At 46.9% G+C, this 23943-nt stretch overlaps 1 protein-coding gene across 1 annotated transcript in view; it reads right to left on the bottom strand.

The window, feature by feature from the left end:
* The window catches only part of KCNB1 (potassium voltage-gated channel subfamily B member 1), a 112721-nt gene that overhangs the window by 86940 nt on the left and 1838 nt on the right, over positions 1 to 23943 (bottom strand). The window contains exon 2 of the mRNA XM_068700542.1: positions 22985 to 23671. Within this exon, the coding sequence (XP_068556643.1) occupies positions 22985 to 23551 (567 nt within the window). The 5' untranslated portion in view covers positions 23552 to 23671. The remainder of the gene's footprint in view (positions 1 to 22984; positions 23672 to 23943) is intronic.

Raw genomic sequence — 23943 nt, 5'->3', positions numbered from 1 at the left:
GCCAGGAGAAACCCCTCGCCAGGGGGAGGTGACCGTGGCCTGGGCTTGGGAATGCCAAGATGAAGGAGACACCAGTGTGGGAGGGTGGTGAGGAGAGCCAAGGGAAAATAAAGGAGAACACGGATAGGGGAGTTGGCAGAGGGGATGCGACACAGCACCAGCCGGAGGCTCAGGCTAACCGTGGCCGATTTCCAATCCTAAAGGGTTCAGACAGGGATCTGAAGGGGATCCCCCTTCAGGGTGGATGTTCTGGAATCGCAGCTGTCAGTACAGACACCTCTGCAGGGAAACCCCTCGGGGCCGTGCCTGCGCAAGGCAGGGCGCAGCGCCGGGGGGGAAGCCGCTGTGCTTCGTGCCTCTGCCGAGTTTCCTATTGTGACAAGTGAATCATAGGGAATGAAGCTAACAGAGATAGTGTCGCAAACTTAACAGAAAAATTATATCCCTCTGGATACGTGTTATATTTGGAGAATAAACTGAAGAACAAATCATTCTGCAGCTTAAGCCATCTCCTATGTTTTCCTGGGCAAAAAAAAAAAAAAAAACACAACAAACCCTACAAGCGTCGTCTTCTCATTTCCAGGTAGCTTGCCTTTCTGAAAGCTGAAAAGAAGACAGCCCTTGTTAACCTTGCTCCCTTAGGAACTTTCAGAAGCACAGTCTGGCTGTGGATTTGTTTTCTCTGCCTCCTCAAAGAGCTCTCTTGGAAGGGGTGCAAGGTCCAGACTGATGTCACAAAGCTGGTGCCATAAATCCCACTCACCTGAGGCTTGTGACCTCAGTGACCAACACACTCCTTGCACTGCTGCAGGTCATGTTCACTTCAGCACCTTTCTAACATTCATCCTGGGGCTGTTGGTCTCTTCTGGCCATTGCACACAGGAAACCAAATGTGCTCTGTGCTGGGGAGCCAGGTTTCAGCTCAGCCTGAAGGGGCAGGAGAACCCCCAGCACCCTCAGATCTGGATGTGCATTGTCACATCCTCCCTTCCCCATTGAAAAGGAGCTCCAAAACCCAGGGCTTTGTGTGCCGGGATGCCACAAATTGCCAGTGGAAAAACAGCTGGCTTACTCACAGGGACTGAAGAAGAATAGGATTGCAGGGGGCAGAGCAGGAAGAGCCCAGTTCTGTGGTGAGTGTTTCTGATTTCCCGGCCGTGTACCTCACCATGTGCATGTGCGCAGTGTGCCAGGCAGCTCTGCGATGCGATGGAGGCGAGCACAACCACAGACCCAAAGTTTCCATACTCTAGGAGCCTTACGGGAGCTGACTTCAAGCCTCACAGCCCCTTAAAGCTCCTTTAGCCTTTCCCTTAATATTTGTGTGGCTCAATAACTGTACTCAGTTCTGCACAAGGGGTGGACAAATAAGCACCAGGTCCAGAGGGAGCAGCATGCAGGGGGCAGCTCTTCCTCCAGGTGCAGCAGGGCACCCATGTGGCTGCCCCCATAACCATACAGGCTGAGACCACAGGAGGCAAAATTTCAGCCCTGGGCATTTAATTTGGGCTCTGTGTACAAGGACATTGGCATAACGAGACGGCAGGTGGGATAAACCTCTGGGCACAGCAGCTGAGCTGCCAAAACAGAGATAAACGCTGCCACATTGTTAATACCAAAATCCTGGAAATCAAGCCAAGAAAGTGGACGTTAGGGAAAGATCAAAGGATAAGTACATCTCAACAACTTGTTTCCTTTTCTTTTCTTTTTTCTTTTTTTTTTTTTTTTAAACTGATCAGATTTGCCAGGGTGGAAATGCATTTCCAAGCCGAGAGAACAGGCTGCCGCTCCAGAGGACTCTGCCCTGCTCCGGAGCAGCATTAGCTGTGTCTAAAAGAAGGAGCCGTGGCATGACTCATACTTTCCAGTCCCCATAATCCTTCTCAGTAGGTTTCAGATTTAAGAGTTTTCCTCTCTCTGACTTCACTTTTGCTATAATTTATGCACCTGCTTTGAAGAAGCCTTTGAAAAATCTGACAGTGGAGGAAAAAAGAGCCTGTTTTATCTGTCTGATGGACAGGCTGCAAGGATAAAAAAAAAAAAAAGAAACAACACCACCACAGCTGAATTGTGTTACCAGGAAAATAACATCTGCATGTATAACTTTCTACCAGGCTGTGAGCAATCAAAAATAAACTACTAGAAACCCTTTGTCAGAACAATGGCAGGGCTTAAGCGAAAGAATAAGCAGTTCAGCAGGCAGAAGTGCGCGGCTGACATAAGACAGAGCAAATGTCATCTTAAAAAACAACAACACGCTAATGAATTATGTACAAATGCAAACCGAGGGCCAGGATCTCGTGCCCGGCTCCTGGGGACAGAGCAGTGGCCGCGCTGTGTCCCCGCACTGCCTGAGCCCCCACAGTCAGGTGTGAAGCTTGGTTATCCTGAAAAGGATTTTTTATGGAGTTTTGGAAAGATCAATAAATAAAATATATGCTTTGACATGCCTATTATTTTAGAAAATGTGGTTTTGTCCCTGGGTCTGCTGCTTTGGAGCTGCATTTTCAGACACAACCACAGACTGTGTCTCGGGACACCCAAAGCCCTGCAGTGCCCCGACTGCAAGCCCTGCCCCATCCCTCCTCAGCCCTGCACCCTGTGGGTTCTGTCCCCAGCTTTCCATGCCTGTTCCACACACTGCCAGCCCCTGTCTGCGTCCCCATCAGTCACCCTCTTTGCCTGCCTGCCTCAGCTGGCATCTGGCACTGGTGCTTTCAGAAGTTAAAATCCCCTTCCTGGGCTCAGATGTCTCCTTCCTGCTCTGTTTACTTTTCTGCACTGCACATTGCTGCAGAAGGGAAAATACAAACAGTTTCCTTGCTGGTTTCCACAAGAGCTGAGCTGCTATAGAGGACAGATTTCTGTGCTCCCATCCCATAATACAGAGCCATGGGGGTGAACAAAGCCGCCTCAGACTCACAGAGCCAAGAGGTGATGCCTGGCTCTTTCTGCAGGACCTCCAGACCTATCACCCAGACCCCACATCACTGTCCTGCATAGCTCCCTGCTCAAAGGTCAGTAAGAAAAGCAAAATCAGAGGAAAAAAAGTGTCAGGCTTTCACCAGGAGCTGCCTGGGTGTATTCCCACCTGGCCTGTGTTTGGTGTCCTGGCTTCAAAGAGAGATTTCAAAGTTTGTGCAATGCTGCCTAGCACACGCCCTCAAATAAAATCCTTCCCTACAACCTTTTCTCCCTCACACCTAGGACACAGCTGTAAATTAGGAAGATTTGCTTGGATTACTTTTTTTTGTTTGTTTGTTTTGTTTTACAGCTCTAAGATCTAAGTCGTGTATTTTTTTAACTTCTCCTAGATTGCTCCCTCCAGAGAGATGGCGACGAGTGCATGGCGTGTGCTGGAAAAACAAACACTTTTACTGCTGTCTTTCGGGAAGCTTTTGATAAACAGCTGCATCTGTTTCTAAGTTGACTTCTTCTAAAGTGGTGATAGTATCTACCTGCCTGATGTGGTGCTTCTTAGGCTGCTAATTAACAACACTGAGTTTTATTGGTGTTTGCGCTTCTGGCTGCGTTTCGGGTGTATGAATGAATGGTGCCCCTGGGGGAAATTTTTATTTCTGCTGGCATGCAAAGCTTAGAAATATGTGAATAATAGAGACAGACCCTCTTAAAACAGCTCAGTTTATCTGATGCATTTCTAGAAAGTCATATTAGCCAGCTGAGAGTATAAAGGATGCAAAATTGCCAGGACGTTGAGCTATCTCAGGATATTCCAAACCCCAGTGATAATATCTCGGTACTCCTGTGATGGATTTATCTGCTGGCAATCCTTCTGCAACCCCCCTTATTCTGCAGTCAATGACTAGCTCTGCTCAGGAAGGCTCAGGAGCCTTTACCATCCATCATCTTGATGACTGCAAACATCTCTTTAATGGTGTGAGCAACAGGCATGATCTGCACCTCTATGAGCATGAAATTTTAAGAATGCTCCTTCCCCTGGAGCTGCCCTGAATGTCAATAGTGGGAAGGAGACGCTGGGGGTGTGAGAACTGGTTTAGAAGGTGGCTGGCCTACATTTAAGATGAGTCTCATAGTAACATCTCCAGCTTACCTGTGAGCTTCACCATTCATTGTGCTGCTAATACAAATGCCTTACTCCATGCAAATCTTTTATCATTGAACAAATTAAAAAGGAGCAAATTTGATCTGCCTGCACTTTTAAACCCTTCCCTCCGCAGTGGGGGAAAGCATTCACCTGGAAATCTCAATTATACCGCAGCTGTCAGCTCTATAATTAGAGCAGTTAGGTCATTCTGAGCATAGTGTGTACTACTCACCTCCAGTGACAAATAACCTGCCACCTGACGCACACCTCGTGCACCTTTCCAGAGGCTTACAAATACACAGACAGTCCGGCTGCCTGCATGCTGCCATAAAATGAACCCCTGCTGCTCTGACAGTCCTGGGGTGGAGAGCTAGTTGTGGGTCCTGCATCGACAGAATTTGCTCTTACCCCTCTTACCACCTCACATGAAACCTCACAAACCACCAGAGAGCTCTGTAAATGGCAGGGAGAATACAAACAGGGCCAAATCACATGCTTTAGCCTAATGCTGGTATATCCTCAACTTCTGAACACCCGCTCTCCCCTCCCCATAAATCCCTTTTGGAGGCACCAGACAATCCCACAGCAACCAGCCTGTCTGACTGACTGGCATTTGGCTGATACAGATGAAGGTGTCAATCAGAAAACCAGGCCCAGTAGCCTAATCTATTTCTTTAAAAAGAAATAATTTGGGCCCTACATATGCTGTGGAACTGCCACACAGCCAAGTTGTTTGGGGATATTGTGCAGGAGGGTCACAGAGCACTGGTGATACACTGTTTGCTACAAAATCCTTTCTTCCAGCCACTGGTGATTAACCCTGATGACAAACACGAGGCAACCTTTGCCATCCACAGTCTCCATGGCTTCAAACACACAAATCAAGGAGTAAACTTGCTTACAAGTAGCCCCCACAAAAGCACCCTGGTGGCGAGTTAGTGCAAAGCTGGTGTATGTTAAACTCCAGTCCTGGCTTCCAGCAACCCAGCGTCTGCACCTAGGCAAGCTCCCAGCTAAGCCTTCCCTGTGCCCGAGCTAATACAACCACTTGCTGTTGAGAAAATAACATAATTGCACACCAAGCACTAAGCCTAATGAAACCGTATTGATTTTGTTGTTAAGGCCTATGTTTCTAGGATTGCTGGGCTAACAAAATGTGTTTTCTGAGTGGTACAGAGACAGAAAAGTGCAAAGAAATCCCATTAACGATATAACAAATAACCCGGCCAAGCAACAGTCCTCATTTCACATTCAAATCCTAGAAGTGATAGGTTTTAATGTGCTTAGTATCTTGCCTTCTGCTTGATGACGGGTAGTTTCATATGGCACTAGGTCACTGGGCATTAATCAGATAAATCCTTCATAATGTAACCCGTACCTACAGCAGAGGGAGGGGGCTCACAATACCAAAACTCTGTAAACGAACGCTGTGACTGAATGCACAGAAAGGGGGAGGACAGTGAAGAGGGAAGAGCTGGTGTGTCAGGAAGAGGAAAAGTGTGGTGCTGTGAGAAGTTTCTTGCTAGAGCTGGATAATGTTGAGTGGGGATTTCCTAGGTGGGGGGATGCCCAGGCTGAAAGCCTGTGCCCAGATCAAATGCTGGGATCATGATCCCCCAGGACAATGAAAAATAAGTTTCTCTTCCATTCCTGTTTTTTTTCTCTTTAATTTATTAATTATTTCTCAAAGTTTTAGAGTGCAGAGTTGTAAAGAAACATGCAGAGCTGTTGCAAGAAGAAGACCTGAGTGTGAACGACAAATAAGACCTACCTGAGCGTGCAGGTAGCAGCTCCAGGGGTGGCAGCTCCTGCATTCACCTCTGGGTGCAAACACCTGGAGGAGGACAACGAAGGACACTGGTGTCCTTCCAAGAAAAGTCCTCAAGAGGAAGAAATAAAATGGAGCTTTAGCCAGCACTGGAGGACAGGAGGCGAATGGAGGCAGCATGATCTATTCTCATCTGGTCCCTTGCTTCTCCAGAGCACAATGGGACCCTGCTGCCTGCCCTGTTCCTAGGAGGCTTTGCTGGTAATAAATCTCATGTCCTCACCCCTCTGTGTCACCACAGCACTCTGGATTGCCCAAATAGAAACCTGGCCATCCCATGGCACTGATCTGCTTCAGAAGAGCACGAACACACCCGCAGCCAGCTTTGGTGGGATGTGAGCAAGTTATGAAAGTACATGCTGAGAGTGGAGCCTACATTTAAATGCCCTGCTGAATGAGACGAGTAAATTAGCAGTAGAGAAATTGCACTGAGAGGTTTGGTGTAGGTATTTGTACCTATGGGGAACAGCTGTCATGTCTAAAACTCCCACAGTGGGGCAGGGAACTGGAGAGTACCTTCCAGTGTAAGCAGGCAGCAGAAGGTCTCTCCAGAGAATTCTTAATCTCAGTGTAGGCAGAAACTATTGCAAACACTGACTGTCCTTGGGATAACCACTGCCCAAAGACTCATTGCCAGCTATGTGGAGGCTTTAAACATGCTGGGGAAGTGCTACTCTCCCAAATTTGGCCATTCACCATCACTTCCATGCAATCTGCAGGGCATTAGCTTTCCAGCACAGCCTCCCCAGGACAGTCTCTTCCCTCAGAGGATGGCAGACTTTCATGCTTGCAGCCTAAAACATAATCGTGCAAGAGTACACTGTCCAGAAGGAAAACAGAGCCCAGGATGCATTTTAATTACTGGTGGCATAAAGCCCAGGCAAGGTTGCTGCTCCATAGTCAAGCCATAAATCTGTCCAAATAGGATTCTGACTACGTCTGCCGTGTTTATATTACAGAGTTTTATGGCCATGTGATTCTTCACCTGGAGAGGAATAGCGTCGCTGTGCAGCCAGTTAATGAGGAAGATTTATTAACTGGTGACGAAGACCTGGCTGCTGCCTGCATGTCTAACTCCATGTGGCCTGGCGGTGTGTGCCCCCAGCACCGGCTCCATGGGGAGGGCTGGGCACTGCCAGCTTGGTTTGGGACACATTTGCCTGTGCTTCAGACCTGGACTAGAAAGCTGCTAGTGTCTCAGCGTGCCTCAGTTTCCCTGTGGGTGTGGAGGGCTGGAGGGAAACCTCGCGGAGTGCTCTGTGATGCCCTCAGGAGGAGCCTGATCAGAGCAGCGGGCTGGTTTCCCCTATTCTGAAGGAGCTGATTTCTGAGAGTAGAGGGGAGAAAGAGCCCAAACTGACAGCAAAATAAAATGCAGATTGTGGAACATCTGTTCCACAGAAACAATCTCTCCAGGCCTCTCAGATGCTGCAGATGACATATGAACCTTAAGTACCAAGGAATTCTAACCGAAGGAGGAAAATGTCCTTATTTTCATGGAAACGTAGCTAGCAGGTGCTCCCAGCCTTCTCGGTGAAATGGGGCTTTTAATTGCACAACTCACTCCCTCTTTGCTATGAGCTTTGCGTTAACCAGATGCTTATGGCTCATTGACTTGAGTGAGGCTGCTCGCATGCTGGCAGCGTGCACGTGCTGAAGCCTTCCACCCGCAGCAGGTTTTCCTCTTGCCTCTAGCCAGACCCAGTGGCAGGCTCTGGCTGGATGTGAGCACTGTGTACACCTCAAGGCAGCGAGGGAGGATCAGCTGTCTGTTTTGATACTCACCTTAATAGAGAAATTTTAAAAAAGGCGGGGGAAGGCATCTCCTGTTCCTCGTTCATGCACCGACATATAGCTCCCCAAATCTCCCTCCTCTACTTGGTCCCAGAGGAAAATTTTTGAAATAATCCATATTCATTAGAGTTTTTAATCCCTCACATGCCAGAATTCAGCAGGCTGCTAATGAAGAAGACAATTATACAGCACTTCAGAAAAAAAAAAAAAAAAAAAAAAAAAAAAAAAAAAAGGCAAATCAGAACAGGTGCAAAGATCTGGAGCTTTGCCATATTCGCTCTCTGTTCTTTGGCACGGTGCATCATTATTTTACTTAAAATGTATTGAAACATCCAAACAGTTTAAGGCATCAGTCTGAAAGGGAAAGAGGTGACATTTAAGATTAATCATTAGCTGTTGACCACCTAAGACACTAAATCAAAAAGAAAACAGCTGGCCAAACTGAGCTTTGTGTTCCTTCTGTGTTCCTTCTGAAGAACGCAAGCTCCAGTGATGGTGCACCAGCAGAGTGGTAAAAAGGCAGATTGTGTTTGCTTTGCCCCTTGAATTACGGCTTCAATGTACATGTACAGAGAAAAAAAAAAAAAAAAAAAAAAAAGTGGTGCCTGAAGGATTTATGACCTGCCAAAGCCAGCATGGGAAAAGCAAAGAAAGATTTTCTGCCTTTTACAGATGTGGGCCAGGGGCACAAGAGAGAAGATGACCTTCATGAGTCTGCGCAGAAATCTGGGGGCAAAGCCATGCTCCCCATGTGCTGATACCAGCCCTGTCACTGCCAACAGACTGCCAGCTCTCAGCTTGGAGCTTTCCTACCCAATTTTGGGGGTGGGAGCACACACCAGAGCAGGACAATGCCACAGGGCTGATTTCAGGAACAGCAAGCTGAATTTGGGCTCTTTGGACACACCAGAAACACTTTGGGAAAGACTGCAGCGAGGAGGTCAATAGTGAAGGATGTTGAATGATGAAGAAATGGTCTGTGAATGATGAAGAAATGGTCTTTTAAAGAAGGGTCCTTTTGGTGCAACGGATCATTCTGCCGGCAGGAAGATGGAGCCCATTACCATAGTTATGGCTCATTCCCCCAAAAATGATACGGAAAAGAAACATCCCAGCAGGTAGGTGATAATGTGGGGAATAAGGGATGAAACGACAGCAGAGATTTAAGTGGAGCTCGACTGTTTAGGGACATGGTGGAAAAATAAAAAAATAAAATAAATTTAGGAGGAGATTCAGTGTTTCATTTCCTTTAGGATATAAATTCACAAATTACCAATAGAAAGAATCTGACCTGCTGACCATGTAGACACGCAGCCACACCACGTGCAATGACACATCTAATTTGCACACTATTATCCTGTTTTTCCACATGCAGATTGAGTAATTGCTTGTATCAACTGCAAGATCCATTTGCATATTCCAGCTGCCTGCTTTGCATGCTAAATCACAGCAAATGCGTGCACAAAATTGAACTGCTCGCGCTGCTCTGCGCACACGTCTGCCTGAGTCTGTTCAAACCAAACCCACGGATTACGTCCGTGTGGAAAGTATCAGCAACAAACTCATGTACTGAAACTGGCACAGGGCACCTGGGGGCTTGGGTTTGAGTTACTTTAGGATTAGTTTATAGCAACAAAACCCATGATGCAACCAGCTTAGGTAGATCAAGCAGGGGCAGCCAAAGGAATTACTTTCTCTGCTTACTCCTTTGGAGGATGCTGCCTCTGCGGAGAGGGACAAGCAGGCAGGGCATCAGATCCCTGCTGCGCCTCACTGCTTGCAGCCCTGCCACAGACTGGGATCCCAGCGAGTGCTGGGGAGGCAAGCAGAGCGGCTGCAGAGCAGGCAAAGGCAGTTGTGTTTGCTTCACTCGGCTTCACTGAGCAGCCTAGCTTGCACCTAGACCAAGCATTGCGGATGCAGGTTGACCCAAACCAATAACGATGTTTCCTTGCCAAAGGGAGAGAAACGTGTCCGGTTTCTCGCTCTTTCCCTCAGCATCCATTGCTGTTTACCATCAGAGACAGGACACTGTGCTCGGACGGATGCTTGGTCATACTGATTTGCACTGACCTGTCAAGAAAAAGGCCAGTCTGGGCAAGTGATTAACAGTGATGGAAACTAAACACCACACCTTTCAAGAGCAGTTTTTGTGTTCTCTGTGAAATGTATTTATGGCTTGTTTTGGGGTAGCATACATGAGCCGTGAGTCAGGGCAGTATTGCACTTAGTGGTATATAAACACACAACAAAAAGATGGAACTTCCTACAAAGAGTTTATGAATTCGCTAAATTACACCTATAACTCCTGGAAGTGGCATTCTCCATGCCCAAGTTTTCTGGACCATGGAGCAAGTTTCCCAGAAGTTAGTGCAAACGAAGAAGTATTTCACAGCCACTTTACAAGAAGCTCTTAAGAGCATCTTTAAAAATAACCACTAAGTCAAGAGGGATTCATTCATGGCCATTCATAGCCAGAAACTTTAACAAGTTTGTTCAGTAGCTTAACAGGCATGCAAAAATAATGGAATTACACCTTCCCTTGTTTTGAGCAGAGACAAAAGAGAGGGCAGGCATCACTCGAGTGAGACCTTTTGCATTTGCCTGGCACGATGAAAGTCTCATATTTCAGCAGGCAGATTTCATATGCTGAAGCTGGCTTTGGCCAGGGCTGCAGGTGTTGAATGAGCTCATTCCCTTGGGTTGCCAGAGCTCTACAGTTACTCTTATAGAATAACATTGTGTGCAAACACAGGCAGAAGGTACTAACGTGTCAATTAGCAAAATGAACTCTGATACCCAATGTGATCTAGAATGCAGAACAGCTCGTGTCTGGTGGAAACATCTCCATACCAGGACAGGAGAAAAGCACCCTATGGTGTCCTGCTGAACCACCCACAGGACTCTGAAGTCAGGAAGGGATCAAAGTACACACAGAAAGGGCCGGGTCTGCTCGTGCCTTGGGAAGCATGAAGGTCTCAGTCCTGAAGTGCTCCCATTGAGATCTGCTTCAGTCAAGGCAGGTCTAGCAGGCCCAGGGCACTGGGAATTAACCACACATGCTACACCTCATCTACTTTAAATTTAGCTTTAAGAAATAAAATAGCAATAAATAGGACCCAATATACCTGGGGCCAGCTTCCAGGCCCACAACAAAATAAACCAGAAGTGCCAGTCATGCCCTTGGGTGTCTCCTGCTGAAGGCACAGCAAGGGGCTGACCCATCTGGGAGCTCTCACGGTGCCAGAGGAGCATCAGCACTACTGGGGAAGAGGGGCCACACCACCTTCATGGGGCACCTCCCAGCACTGACATAACCTGTCCTAATGCACTGCAAACACCGGCAGGTGCTCAATGGCAAAACCCCAGACTGCAGCTGTGTGAGCCTTCCGTTCTTGTAGGAACAGGTAACACATTCAAAAGACCTGGTTGGCTTTTCTCGGCTGAATGCTGCAAAACCTGCTGAGATCAATCAGACTTTTACCTGAGGAGGATTAGAGGCTAAGAATAGCTGCACGTTAACTGAGTTTAATTCTGCTCGCTGGCAACAAGTGCGAGGTATAGCTGTAAAGGCAGGGGACATTTGCTGCCACAATTTTGGCATTTATTTATTTCTAGTCTCCATCCCAGCCTAACAGAACTATTCTTTCTGAGAACAAACTCATTCCTGAGTGACACCAGTCAAGATAATAAGACGCAGATGCTTGTGCAACACTTGGTCCAAGGACTGAGAGGGAAGAACTAAGGTGAGCTTTGCTGTCCACCCTGCCTAGGACTTCCTAAAGCCTTGTGCATGAAGGGACATTTGATGGGCAAGGGCTGCTCTAGGTGGGCACACCACAAAATCCCCTTCCCCAGCCTGAGGGCAGCTTTGCAAAGGCTTGCTGTGAAAGAGGAGAGCAGGGGAGCCATAAGAGAAGAAAGGTCCCCTCACGGTGACACCCCAGTGGGACTGGCCATGCCATGCTGGCAGTGCTGGGTCCCCTGCACCCGCCTGGGGCAGGCATCAGAGGAGACCCCATCGCTGTGAGACCTAGGACAGCCAGTGGGGTCTGCTGAGGGATGGAGAGACTTCCTGGGACACTAAATAAGCTATATGGACTGCACCTTGGGGACTGCCTCCTAACCAACAACAGAGGAAGGCTCTCTTGAAGCAAGGATCACTAAATTCCATCCCTGAGAATATTTCAGAGCAAGCTCCCTGCTGTCAGCTCCTTTGCTTTCAGCCAAGGACATGAGCTCTACTGCCAACCCCTTCCTCCCACCAGCACTGATAATACCACTGTGGTCTAGAAAATTGCCTACCCATGGTCCTTGCTCTGTGCCCAGCACCAGCCAACCCCAAATATAACGGCACCTGTGCATTGACAGGCAGGCGGGTGGCTTCCCTTGCACAAAACAGAGCTGCAGAATTATGATCTCTGCTCCAGATTCCCTTACCTTGCTAGGCCAGGCTTGCTCTTGGCTGTATCTTGGGGATTTTCTTGTTTACGATTTCTTCTGCATTGTTATATTTAAGTGTAGATTGATAATAATAGTTACTGCACCAGGCAGTCTTGAGGATTACTTAATTAATGTTTGTGAAGCACTTTAAGATCCTCAGATGAAAGAAGCTAAGAAATGCAAAGTATAATTATTATGTATTATTAATAAACTTCTGGCACATTGACAAGAGAGGAGACGTTTTTTTTTTTCTTTTCTACACTTTTCTATGCTACAAAAGACAGGTATACCAAAAAAAAAAAAAAAAAAAAAAAAAAAAAAAAAAAAAAACACAAATAAGTAGACAAGGAGCAACAGCTCCATAATTCCACTACCAAGGCTGGATTCTTCTGATGGCAGAGGGGAAAGTGCCTCCAAAAGTGAGCTACACTCCTCCATCCAGACACGTGGAGCTTTGCGAATGGCCAGATATGGAGAAGTACAGAGATGTTACAGCAATTTCAAATGATGGAAGTGCTCAGATGCATCAGTGATGAGGAACAGGAGAGTTTCGTGCATGATCACTACAATTAGTAAAAGCGCAGGATACAAAAGGAATTACGCATGCAGAGCAATGGATGGACATTCGGAAATGAACATTACAGCTGTATGAATAAAATGTTTCAGATCTGAGAAAGGTCCAGATACAAATGAGATTTCCAGAAACCTGAAAAAAAGCCCTGATCTGAGATGGGCTCCTAGGCATTTTCAAGGAATTGTTAAACCACAGCTGCCTCCTGGACGTTCTTGGCTGGGATCCAGCCGCAGCAGAGGAAAAAGCAGTGCAGGGATTAGGGCTGGCTTGGGGCTCCGGTCCTTGATGCATCACAGACCCTGAGGAGCCAGGCAGCCCCTCTGTACTTCTCCATATAACTCAGGATAATTGCGCTGCTCTCCACAGCACAACCAGGAGGACAAACACATTGCAAGGCACTCGGATGCCACGGCAGAGAAAGCTGGTGACCAACAGCTGACAAATTGTTGTAGATAAGGATGCAGTCCTGTTAAAGAGGCTCCTCAGAGAGCCAAGGAGCTGCTCCCGTGCTTTGTGCAACAACACATTTCCAGTCCTGCTTTACACTCGCAACAGCCTGAGAGTAAACCCAGCAGGACACGGAGCACGTGTCCAGCACCTCCTCCGTAAAGCAGCCAAGGATGGTGCTTCCCGCGAGCACCTGGTGCAACAGCAGCATGCAGATGGGTATGAGGGGCTTGGTCGTGCTTATGGTCATTCCTCAGCAATTTGGGGAACAGAGCATTACTAGCAGAGGAAACGTGAGAGCCTGTCTAGAACTGAGTGTGCTGAATACAGCCAGAGCAGGAAAATATTGAGAGGAGAGGACTCAGATATCACTGAAACCAGCCAAAGAAAGCATATACAGCACGTGGAGAAGAATTCATGTGTCACAGAAAATATGCTTACTATAGATAATACTACACGAGATTTTAAGTACTGAGACTGCAATATGTACCTCACTGCTCACATCTTCAATTTGTTCTTTTAACAACATGAGGGTTTTGTTTGTTTGTTTGTTTTTTGTTGTTGTTTTTTGTTTTGTTTTGTTTTTGTTTTGTTTTGTTTTTGTTTTTGTTGTTGTTGTTTTTTAAGAAATACCCACAAGGAATCTTATGTCTATAATAGAGTTTGGTAAGGATAATCATGTCATAGAAACGTTTCATCCATCAGTACCAATCAGAGAGTATTTTTGGCTTTAATGCTGTTTATGTAATGCAAATGAGATTTAAAGCTTCATTTTGTTCAAAAACGAGCAAGAGCAAATGGACTTAAAACTAATCTGAGCTTTTGGCTAGAGACTCTGCATGAATCCTAGTCCAAACAGGTCTGAATAAGTTGAACTCATAACTGAAAATGATGGTGTACCACAGGAAAAATGAATTTTAATATATATATATATTTTTTTTCCATGACTGTTCACCCTACTTTATTGACACAAATTTCTGATTGCATTAGCTGGATGCCCAATGGATGTTGTGTTTCATCAGCATGATATCCAGGCACAGACAAGCACTTTGGTTTGTATCCTTTGCTACTGATTTCTCTTGTCCAAACCCAGGTCTGAGACACCGTCAAGAAGCAGGGTGGTGACCTAAGGCACCTTCCCCGCACCGCACCTCTGGGGAAGAGTCACAAAATGGTCATAGCTGGGATATTATTGCACCAGAATGGCTGCAAGCTTCAGCAGGCAGCAGAAACGCTCACAGAGTTTATGAAATGTCTGGACGAGACTTATGAACGGGGAAAGGGGCAACATTCATAACAGTGCTGGTGAGTCCTCAAGGCCAGGCAGAGGCTGAATGCCAAGGGAAGGGCTGGCTGCCATCGTGTTACTTGGAGGTGGCATGGGACAGGTCACAGGGTAGGGAGGGGGCAGTGGTGCAACCTTGTGCTCCCAGCAAGAAGCAAACCATGGGGCCTCCCCTCTCCAAAAATCCAAATGATGCTGCAGAGGCTGGACCCCTGGGTTTGAAAGACGCGTTCAGGGCATTTTGGGAGTTTCAGTGGGGAAAGAGGCTGCTGCTCCCCTGAAGATCCCTATCCATACAAGAGCTTTCCTGCTGCTGCCTAAACTATGTTGTAGGAAGATCCCAAAGCAACAAAAAGCCCATGCTCTGACCAGCTACTGTCCCTTATGTTCATGTGAATATTGTTAGTGCCAAAGGCAGCACTTGCTTTGTCTGAGGAGATATTATTCCTGTTGAGTAATGCTTGAGTTGCTCACTACATTTTCTGTGTTTGTTGAAGAGAGGAGGTGGTTGTTAGGACCAGTTCTTAACTGCAAACACCTTCCTTCTACAGGGTAATTTTGCTGCAAAGGAATTTCCATACTTATATGTACATACATATAGATATATAATGCATTGGATATTTGGTATGATGATATCATTTCACTGTATAATTATATATATATATTGCCTAATATTGGCACTCTCTTGCTTTTCAGTACATTTTACCAGAATCCCTTTCCCACAGTAAGAACTGCACCAGAAATTGCCCCAGGCCAGACCTCGTGCTTTTAGACCTTATGGACCTTGTGCTTTTAGACCTTATGGAGAAAGCCTTTCCACTTTCCTGTAACCACTCATTCCTCTAACACGACAGAGCTCTCTAGGACCTTCCCGTACAGACAGGAATACCCCTGCTGAAACAAAGAGGTTTGGTTTCTCACCCCAACCACTTCAATAAACTGCTGCAGGGCTGCCAGCCCCCTTTGCACTGTGATGGGATGTTTGTTACAGGGGGAGCAGGCGAGGGCAGCTGGAAGCTCACCTCCAGCACAGGAACACACCAATGACTTGGACAAGCCAGGGTCATTCCCCCCAGCTCTGCCCTGGTCTCCCTCACCGACCTTGGGCAATTATCACCTCTTCACTTTAAGATGGGGATAATACATATACTGCAGGTTTGTCCTGGCCTTAAGTAATCCATCTTTTCAAAGCACTTTGAGAGCTTTGCTTGATGAGTATAGACGTTATAATACTCGTCTGTTCCCATTACATTCCATGGGAGTTTTGCCCTCCACAGAGGCAGGGCTGGGGCTGCCAGTGTTACTGTGGGATCGAGAAAACAAACATGCTTGAGATACTTGAGTGTTAGCATTTTGGTAAGGGGCTATAGCAGGTATAAAGGCACAGTGCTTGCGTAGGGATGCTTGAAAATCTTATAGAGTTGCTGTAAATGAGTAGATTTTTCACATTAAAAAAAATCAGGAGTCTTCATTGACTCCTGCTGGTAAACACGCTTGGCTCATGCCAGATAAAGGAGACAGGAGAGGCCAGGAAGAGCTAGGACAGCAGAGAGAAATAAACCAGTCAGACCCAGGAAGAAGCTTACCTCCAAGGTTTGCCCCTACTGTACCAAGTGGGACAGTGTGTGCAGATACCTCCCCAGAGACTAACCTAGGAGCAAGGTCATCCTAAGGATAAAGGGTGCTAGAGCTAAAGCAGCTCAGGTCCCCAGCCCTAAGCGATGGGGCAGGGATCCCAGGGCTGTTGCCAGCTTGTAGGTGCACAGTCCAGAGCAAGGTGAAGCCGCTCTGCCCTTGAAGCAGCTCAGCACCATCAGGCCAGCAAGCCCCGTGCTACTGTACTGCGAAGCCAACCCAGCCTGTGCAGGGAGCAAAACGGGCAACTCTTGTGGCAACATGATCTCTCTGATCCCTGCCTGCCTCCATTTAGTAGAAGCAGGGACAACATATAGCTTCTTCAGGGAAAGCTAATATTAGTGCCTTGCTCACATTCACTGGCCCCATCGTCTTTTCTGTTGCTGCCAGAGATCTCCATGGAGTAAATCATATTGACTGTGTTTATTATAAGAACTAAGCGATCGGCTGTGAACTTTCTTTGACATAAATATTTTGCCATTAGTAGTGAAAAATAGCAACGCTCATGTTGTAAAAGTAGCATTGGATTATTTCTCTCAGTGGGGGCTTCACGTTGAAAGAAATCAGAAGGAAATTGTGAACTGCAGGATCAAGAGGAACAGACAGAAGGAGGAACCAAGAGCTAAACACGCCATTCCCTCCCACAGGTTGATGGCCAGGACACTTATCCCACTGTATAAAAACAGTTAAATGAAGAGAGCATTTAAAAAAAAAAAAAAAAAAAAAAAAAAACACCAAAAAAACAGATTTTCCGTTCTTGCACCATTTCCTATATTTTTGACTGGTGATGTTGGCACCTTAAATCATATCTGTTCACAGGCTGAGCAACTGAGAGGAGGGGAGAATACTGAGCAGCAAGGGGAATGAATCTCAGACAGATTTTTCAAAGGTACAAATGAGAGCCGGTATTTTAAAAATAAAATCGACTGTACCTCCACGGAATTCATCCCGAGCATGGTAGCTTGTCGCTTCCTTCCTGAGGCAGAAACTCTCATACAGATGTGGATAACTGCCCTCAAGGAAGACCACAAATATGGTCCAGGCTCTCCTAACAAAGTTACAAATAAGCTAAAAATGCAGTGGTATGCCTACACACATGTTTATCTACACCATACAGTTCAAGAAGCATAGTATGTACATCAAGAGGACTACTAAGCTTAACAATTTTAACTTTTTTTTTTTTTTTAATGCTTTAAGAGACTGCATGCCTGCAGGTTTGTATTGTAAGCTGCTGAACCCAAAACATTAATGGCAGCAAATGCCAGGCAGCTGTCTGCCTGGATCCTGGGGGTGCTCAGTGATGCAGTAATAGGCCTGAAGAAAGGATCACCTTTGACAGGCGAGGGTCCCACCTGGAGAGCTCACAATAAGCTTGCTGTTGGCAGATGTACACCAGGAAATAGCAGGAGATGTTGAGCTGGGGATGTGGGAGGCTGAGAAGCTGATGCCATGGTGCCTCCTATGCTAGAGGGATCATTGGCAAGATTCTTCAGAGCCAACAAAGAACCACAGGAAACAGCTACTGACCTGGCAGCATTATAGTTTTTTTGCCCTAAAATGGGGGCTTAGGGAGGCTGTCATGCAGGGGAGTTTTGGGAAGTGGTGGCACAGCCATACATTGCAGAAAGGTCATCAGCGAGACAGAAGCAAAGGACACACTGCAGGGAATGGCTGGAGGAATTAGGACTCCCCAGGCAAGAGGTATTATAAACTCACTGGAAGGACAGGCACCCAGAAAGGAGCTGCAGGATGAAATGAGACTGATACAGAACAACAATTGTTTGTGTATCCACAGGACAGTGCTGTGCTAGAAACCCAGCGATAAGCTATAAACCAAAGTGGCAAATCCCTCAGCCCATGGGAAAGGCTTTGGAATGAGGCTCTGCTTTTGATGTTCTCCAAAGTCAGAAGTTTACTTTGGATGAAGGGACTCTTCTCCTATATGTAGCAGGAAAGCCAAGGCAGTAGTTGCATCAGAAAAAAAAATGAAAGAGACAGCTGCCAGCAAAATGTGGGTAATCTAGCTGTAACAGTCACAGTCAACACCTGCCCTGAAATGGGAGCCTGAGAGACAGAAGACACGGCTGAGATGCAACCCCAACAATTAGGGAGAGGGGTTTCCTCTGCTGAATGCCTTGGAGATGAATGAAAATGGCACGCCATAAGGGAGGGACAGGAATAGAAAGCCCATGTGGGGGAAGAACGCTTTAGATGTAGCAAATGCATCTCCAAGAGGCTTTATCATTCTTATTTTGTCCCTACTATCAATAATAATAAGGAGAGAGCTTACAGAGCAACCTCTTCAATCCCTAAGCAATGCTCCCAGAGATTAGCAGCAGAGAGCAGCGGGCAGCTCGAGAAAAGCTGTTCAACAAATGTAGAGGCATGCATAATAAGATTACTGAATTGGAGTTGCATGTTTTCAAGGATAAATGTGATATTGAACTGGCAAAGGCATTGTTGGACCAGGGCAAAAAGATGAGAAGTAGCCTGCCAGAATGGAGGGACTGCTGCAGCTGAGCTCCCAACAAGACAGGAACAAGCGAGAAGTGGAAGCAGCCCTCCAGAGCAGAGAGGAAGTGCATAGCCTACTTGACATGCAGATATGCAGAGCAGCTTTTTGCAAAGTGGATGATGTCATCCTGTTTTTCTCAGCCTTCAGGACAGCAAGAGAAAAATAGATGAACCCAGCACACGCACAGGAGTCTGTAAGACAAGCAGGCTTTTCCCCTCCTGTCCCCCACTGTGCAACACTAATTGCTCAGATATTGATCAGGAAAACAATTCGTAAGAACTCAAAATAGGAAGGATTTCTTTTCTCCCTAAGATGCAAAAAAGGTGATGCTGGATCTTTCCAGCACTTCTGCAAGTGATCAGAGGATTTCCAATACCATATAAGCTAATTAAGGTGTTGAGTGGCTCTGATTTGTTTTGTGTTTATACTGGAAAGCAGGAAACAACTGCAGCCTGGGATTTTTCAGGATGCTCTGAAGTCTACTTGGATTTACAGCTAGGCTGGCTGCCCCAGGGGACATGAATGCCTCTCCAGGCAGATAGACCCACAGATCCTAACTAGTTTCACTAGTAAAAACAACAGCTATGGGAAGGACTTGTACTCTGGAAATCCAAGGCTGCTAACTGGGTTGCAGCTGGCAGAAACCAGCTGCTCAGGCTTAACCTTGGTGAGGGAAAGGCCAATTCAGATAAACCCCCAAACCAGAGTGCTGGAGAGGCACTAGCCACTGCTGCTCCAACACTTATACCAAGTCCCAAGGAAAAGCTACAGCAGTTTGGCTTCTGGAGAGCTGGTTTCCTTCCCTAAGGGAACTACAAGGGAAAACCACCACACAACAAAATGTAATAACTATTCCAGAAAATATCCATACTTGTCTTCTTCAGAAGTAAATCCAGACAGAAGTGAACACTGAAGTCCTTCATGGTCAAAAATTGATTTTGTGAGTACACCAAAGTACAGGAGAAATGTTATAAAAACAAACAAACTACTGGGAGAGTGACAGAAATTAGCAGGAACACGCAGAGACAGCAATCACAGGAAGAGAAGGAAGCAGCCACATAGATTGCAGTGGGTATTTCACAGGGATATACAGGCAAGTAAAGTCACAGAAAGCAGGAGAAACTGATCCTTTGTCTTGCGAGGTAAGAAAAGGAGAAATGAGTTTAATTAAATTAATGTCTACTCAATATTTTTTCATTTGCTATGGAGTCCCTCCTCATGCTGAGTTTTGTGCATGTGAGTTTCGCCACTGAGTGAAGTGAGCTCAGCAGTGCAACAGAGCCTCAGAGTCAAGCAGCCCGGTGGGTTAGAGGGCTCGTGTGCCTGTGGCACTGCCTGATGCCAGGGAAGGGCACTCCATGTGCAGGGGTGATCAGCCAGAGTACTGCCATGCAGCCCTTCAGGCCCTCTCACGAGGACAGTGCAGCTTTGGTTACAGCCACGAGGGGATGAAGTGTCATAGGGAAGAAGCAAACACCCCTATGCTAGCACAGGCTGGTGACAAGTAACCCTGGGGCTTCAACAGCCATCTAATTCCTCATCTGAGAGATCTGGAGGCTCTCAAGGAGTGGGTAATACAGGATCTAACAGAATGTTCTTTCTGGTCACATACAGGGTGTAACATCAGACATAAATAAGTCAGTGCTTGCCATGAGGTGGTTAGTTTAAAAGCCAGACAGATAAGTCAAAAGGTACAGGCAAATCCCCACCAGATAACAGAGCAACAAAAACAATGGGCTGGGGGATTCTTCTTCCCTTATTTTAAGGCTGTTTTCCACCCTGAGGTACTTCACCTATAATTCCTTTTTAAGCAAACAAGACAATGACTCGCCCTCTCAGGATTTAGTTAATCCCAGTATCACCATGAGAAGTTCTGCAGCAAGCTGTTATGGAGGGATCTGGTTAGGTGTTGTGCAGAAAGTGTTAAAATACAAACAATGCTGACAGCCAGCAAGAAAACCCACCTTGCCAGAGCAGGAGTTAAATAATGGCGCATGGCTTACTAGGACACTGTGCTGGGTTTAGGGAGAACATGCATTTGTAGCCATTTTCTAGATTCCTTACAGAGAACATGAAGGGGGCCTGTACATGTTATATTTAAATGAGAAAAACAAAACAAAACAAACAAACAAACAAAAAAAAAACACCTTTTGCATTGAGTGGTACAATCTGGAGAAAAAAAGTAAGTGAAAGGAAAATAATTTGGGGGAAAATTGATACTAGGTCATCCAGTGACAGTCATTAAACCTCAGAAAGGGAACAAAGCATGCTATTCTATAGGAACAGTTGGAGCACCCAGACCTGGCAAAGCAGGTCAAATCTGGCTCTAGGAAAGATGACAGAAGTTCCTGGAGACCTGTAGTGTCAGCAAAAGTGCTCCACTGAACAGACAGCTTCTGGACAGCTTTTTTCAGCCATCAGGCTCAGATTTAGAGAATGCAGCCTGAAGTGGAGCCTGGGCACAGCTGGTTAGGTCAGATAACAGGTCAGGCTGCCAAGTCCCTATCCCTGTGCCCATCTATCAGAAGATGAAGACTGGGCCCAGCCTATTCAATATGTAGAATTCTCATGAAGGTGATGAAAGCAAAGGGCACACTCTGGCAGGAGAGAAAAGCTATCCACCAGCAGGGAGAATAACAGATAAAGAATAGGCTTACCAACTCTCCTGTCCCTGCCTGGTAAACTAATTGTTCATCACGCCCATTTTTCTTACTACACTTGAAATGAGTTAAAATCAGTGCTTGAGAACTGCTGAAATATTTGAGGTCTGAGAACATACAGCAACCATTTTCATTACAGTAAAGAAGCCATAGAATGGGAGCTTTAAATGGGAAGGATAATAATGCATTACAGTTCACTCTCAATTAATCCAGAGCCTGCAATTCCAAATGCACTTACTCCGAGAATTTTCTCAGAAAATGAAGCTAGAGTGTATTTCATTTATAAATCACAAAAGACACTTATTTGGCAAGGATGACCCCCTACTCATATACAATAAACCATGAACATCAACAGTCTCTAATGGATTTTGAGTCAGTGCCACAGACAGCGAAGCCTGGGGCCTGTGTTTCAGGATTCCAGGACTGTGCCAAAGGAGCCTTATAAATGATTAATGCATTCAGCACAGTGTCATCTGGAGAGAAAAAGACGTTCTGGGGCTCCGTTTGTCATTAAAAAAAGTGATAATCGGTTCAGTAGCAGACCATGCCTCTTCCTTCCCCTGCGAGAATGAGCCATTTAGCTCCACACTTACTAAAATCCCTTCCCAAAACTTCACACATGCTCTCCATTCATGGTGTGCAAAATTTCCAGGAGAGAAGACAGGGAAAGGAAAAGCCTGTTTTCATAAGTAGCCCTCCAAACCCAAGCTTCCTGAGGGATGGAACCAGGGTTTGCAGTTGCAAATGCACATACAAAAGAGATAGGCCTCAGCCACCTCTATAATGTCACTTTCTACTTCTTTGCCAAACTGTGAGGATGCTGGTACATAGAAAATGCAAGTTCTGGTCCCTGCTGCTCAGTCTCTCATGCTTTCCAGTTATCCATCCTACAGTTTTCAACCTCTCCCCCTTTACTTTTGTCCCCATGGTTACTGAATCACTGTGTTCACAGAGATTTTCCTCAGTGAAGAATATGTGACTAACATGAGACAGCTAAATTATCAGAGCCAACTCTGACACTGGTTTCTCCTAACGAGGATCTTATCTTCCAAACGCTTTCAAATAGATCTGTTGCACTGGCACCAACTTCAGAGTTGCAGCACTTCAACTATTGACAGAGACAGAGCTGCAGCAGCTTTGTACAGGGAGATTTAAATAGGCTGGAATCAGGTAAAGGAAGAAATTCAGATGCTAGCTTTAGCAGACCTGCAGCCTAAGAGTATGTGATACACATATCTAGGAGATGCACTTCACAAAATTTTGAAGTCATCCTAAAAAGGAATGCATTATTTCTGAACTGGACCTGGGTCTAGGAGTTTAAGTAGATTTCCTCGTTTAAAAACCATTTTTGTTAAGCAGTAGGATACACACATGTTTTGGGCCCAAAGCAATCTCCATTACACAACGCATCAGGACAGACCACTGAATAACAAACCTACCAACCTCCAGTCCCAGCAATCAGCATATGCTGACCCAGGACTCGGTGGAGCTGCTCCCACACTGACCAGCCTATGTGGCCCTCAGAGAAGCACAAACCAGATACCTTCCAAACTACCCAAAAAGCATATGTTAAGCCTCATTCACATCTGGGAGGTCTTTCTCCCCTTTGATCACAGCATCTATTGAGCCACAATTGCCCAGACACTAAAGCAAGGGCAGGAGGGCAACACCTCTTGTAACCATCACTGCAGACGTGAGCCAATATACACAAGACTTGAGAAGAGGTGGAGATCTTACCTTGGCCGCTACAGAGGAGTTGGGCTTCTCCAGGAGGTCCCAGAGCTTTTTCCTTTTGTCAGCGCAGCAAGTGTTATCAAATTCCTCCCCTTCCCTTTCCCTCAGTGTCTCAGCTTCTCTCTTCAGCTCCTCATTCATCTGTTCCTTCTTCTGGTGGTAGCGGGCCTGGCAGCAGGACTCCAGGTAGATCTCATCCACCCCCCAGTAGTCCAGCTCTTGGCTGAAGGACAAGGCGCACATCTCCTCCATCATGTGCAGCTTGCCAGTACGGTAGAAGTTCAAGATTGAGGTGAATGCCCCGGGATGCCTGTCGAAGAAGTACTCGTTCTCCTCCAGGTTGTAGTCATCGCAGATCTCCATGAGGGAGTCATGCGTGTTGCAGTCTCTGAGCTTACCCAGCCTGGTCCGTGGCAACCTGTCCAAGGTCCGCCAGAGAACCTCGTGGGCCAACCCCCCCACGTTGAGCTTGACCCTGCGGGAGCAGGCCTTGCTCCTGACGATCTCCGTGGGGTCCGGAGGCAAAGAGGTAGTAGAGCGAGATCCATGCTTATTCATCCCCAGAGGCATCTCTGGTCCCCCTCAGGCTGGCTGCTCCAAGGCGTGGCGCGGGGCGAGGGCTGGCGGGGGAGGGAAGGGGAGGGGGGGGCCGGCTTCTCCTCACCTCTCCTTCCCCTCCATGCCCCGGAGCTGTAAGAGAAGCCAACCATGGGGCCCGAGGCCGGCCTTATCCCCGCGGGGCAGCGCCCGGCCCCGTTAATCAGCTCAGGGGGCGCGGCGGGCGCTGTCCGCCCCCGTGGTGCTGAACCGCGCTCCGCGCCCCGGCGGGCGGCCGCGGGCAAGCGCTGTCCGCGCCCGTGGTGCTGAACGCGGCGCCCGCGCCCACGTGGCCGCCGGAGGAGCCGCCGCTGAGCTCCCCCGGGTGGCGGATGGGTGATGCCCCCGCACCCCTAAATCCGTGG

Source organism: Anas acuta, chromosome 16 (assembly GCF_963932015.1).
Source record: "Anas acuta chromosome 16, bAnaAcu1.1, whole genome shotgun sequence".
Taxonomy (NCBI): domain Eukaryota; kingdom Metazoa; phylum Chordata; class Aves; order Anseriformes; family Anatidae; genus Anas; species Anas acuta.
This window is presented reverse-complemented; position numbering and strand designations above follow the sequence as displayed.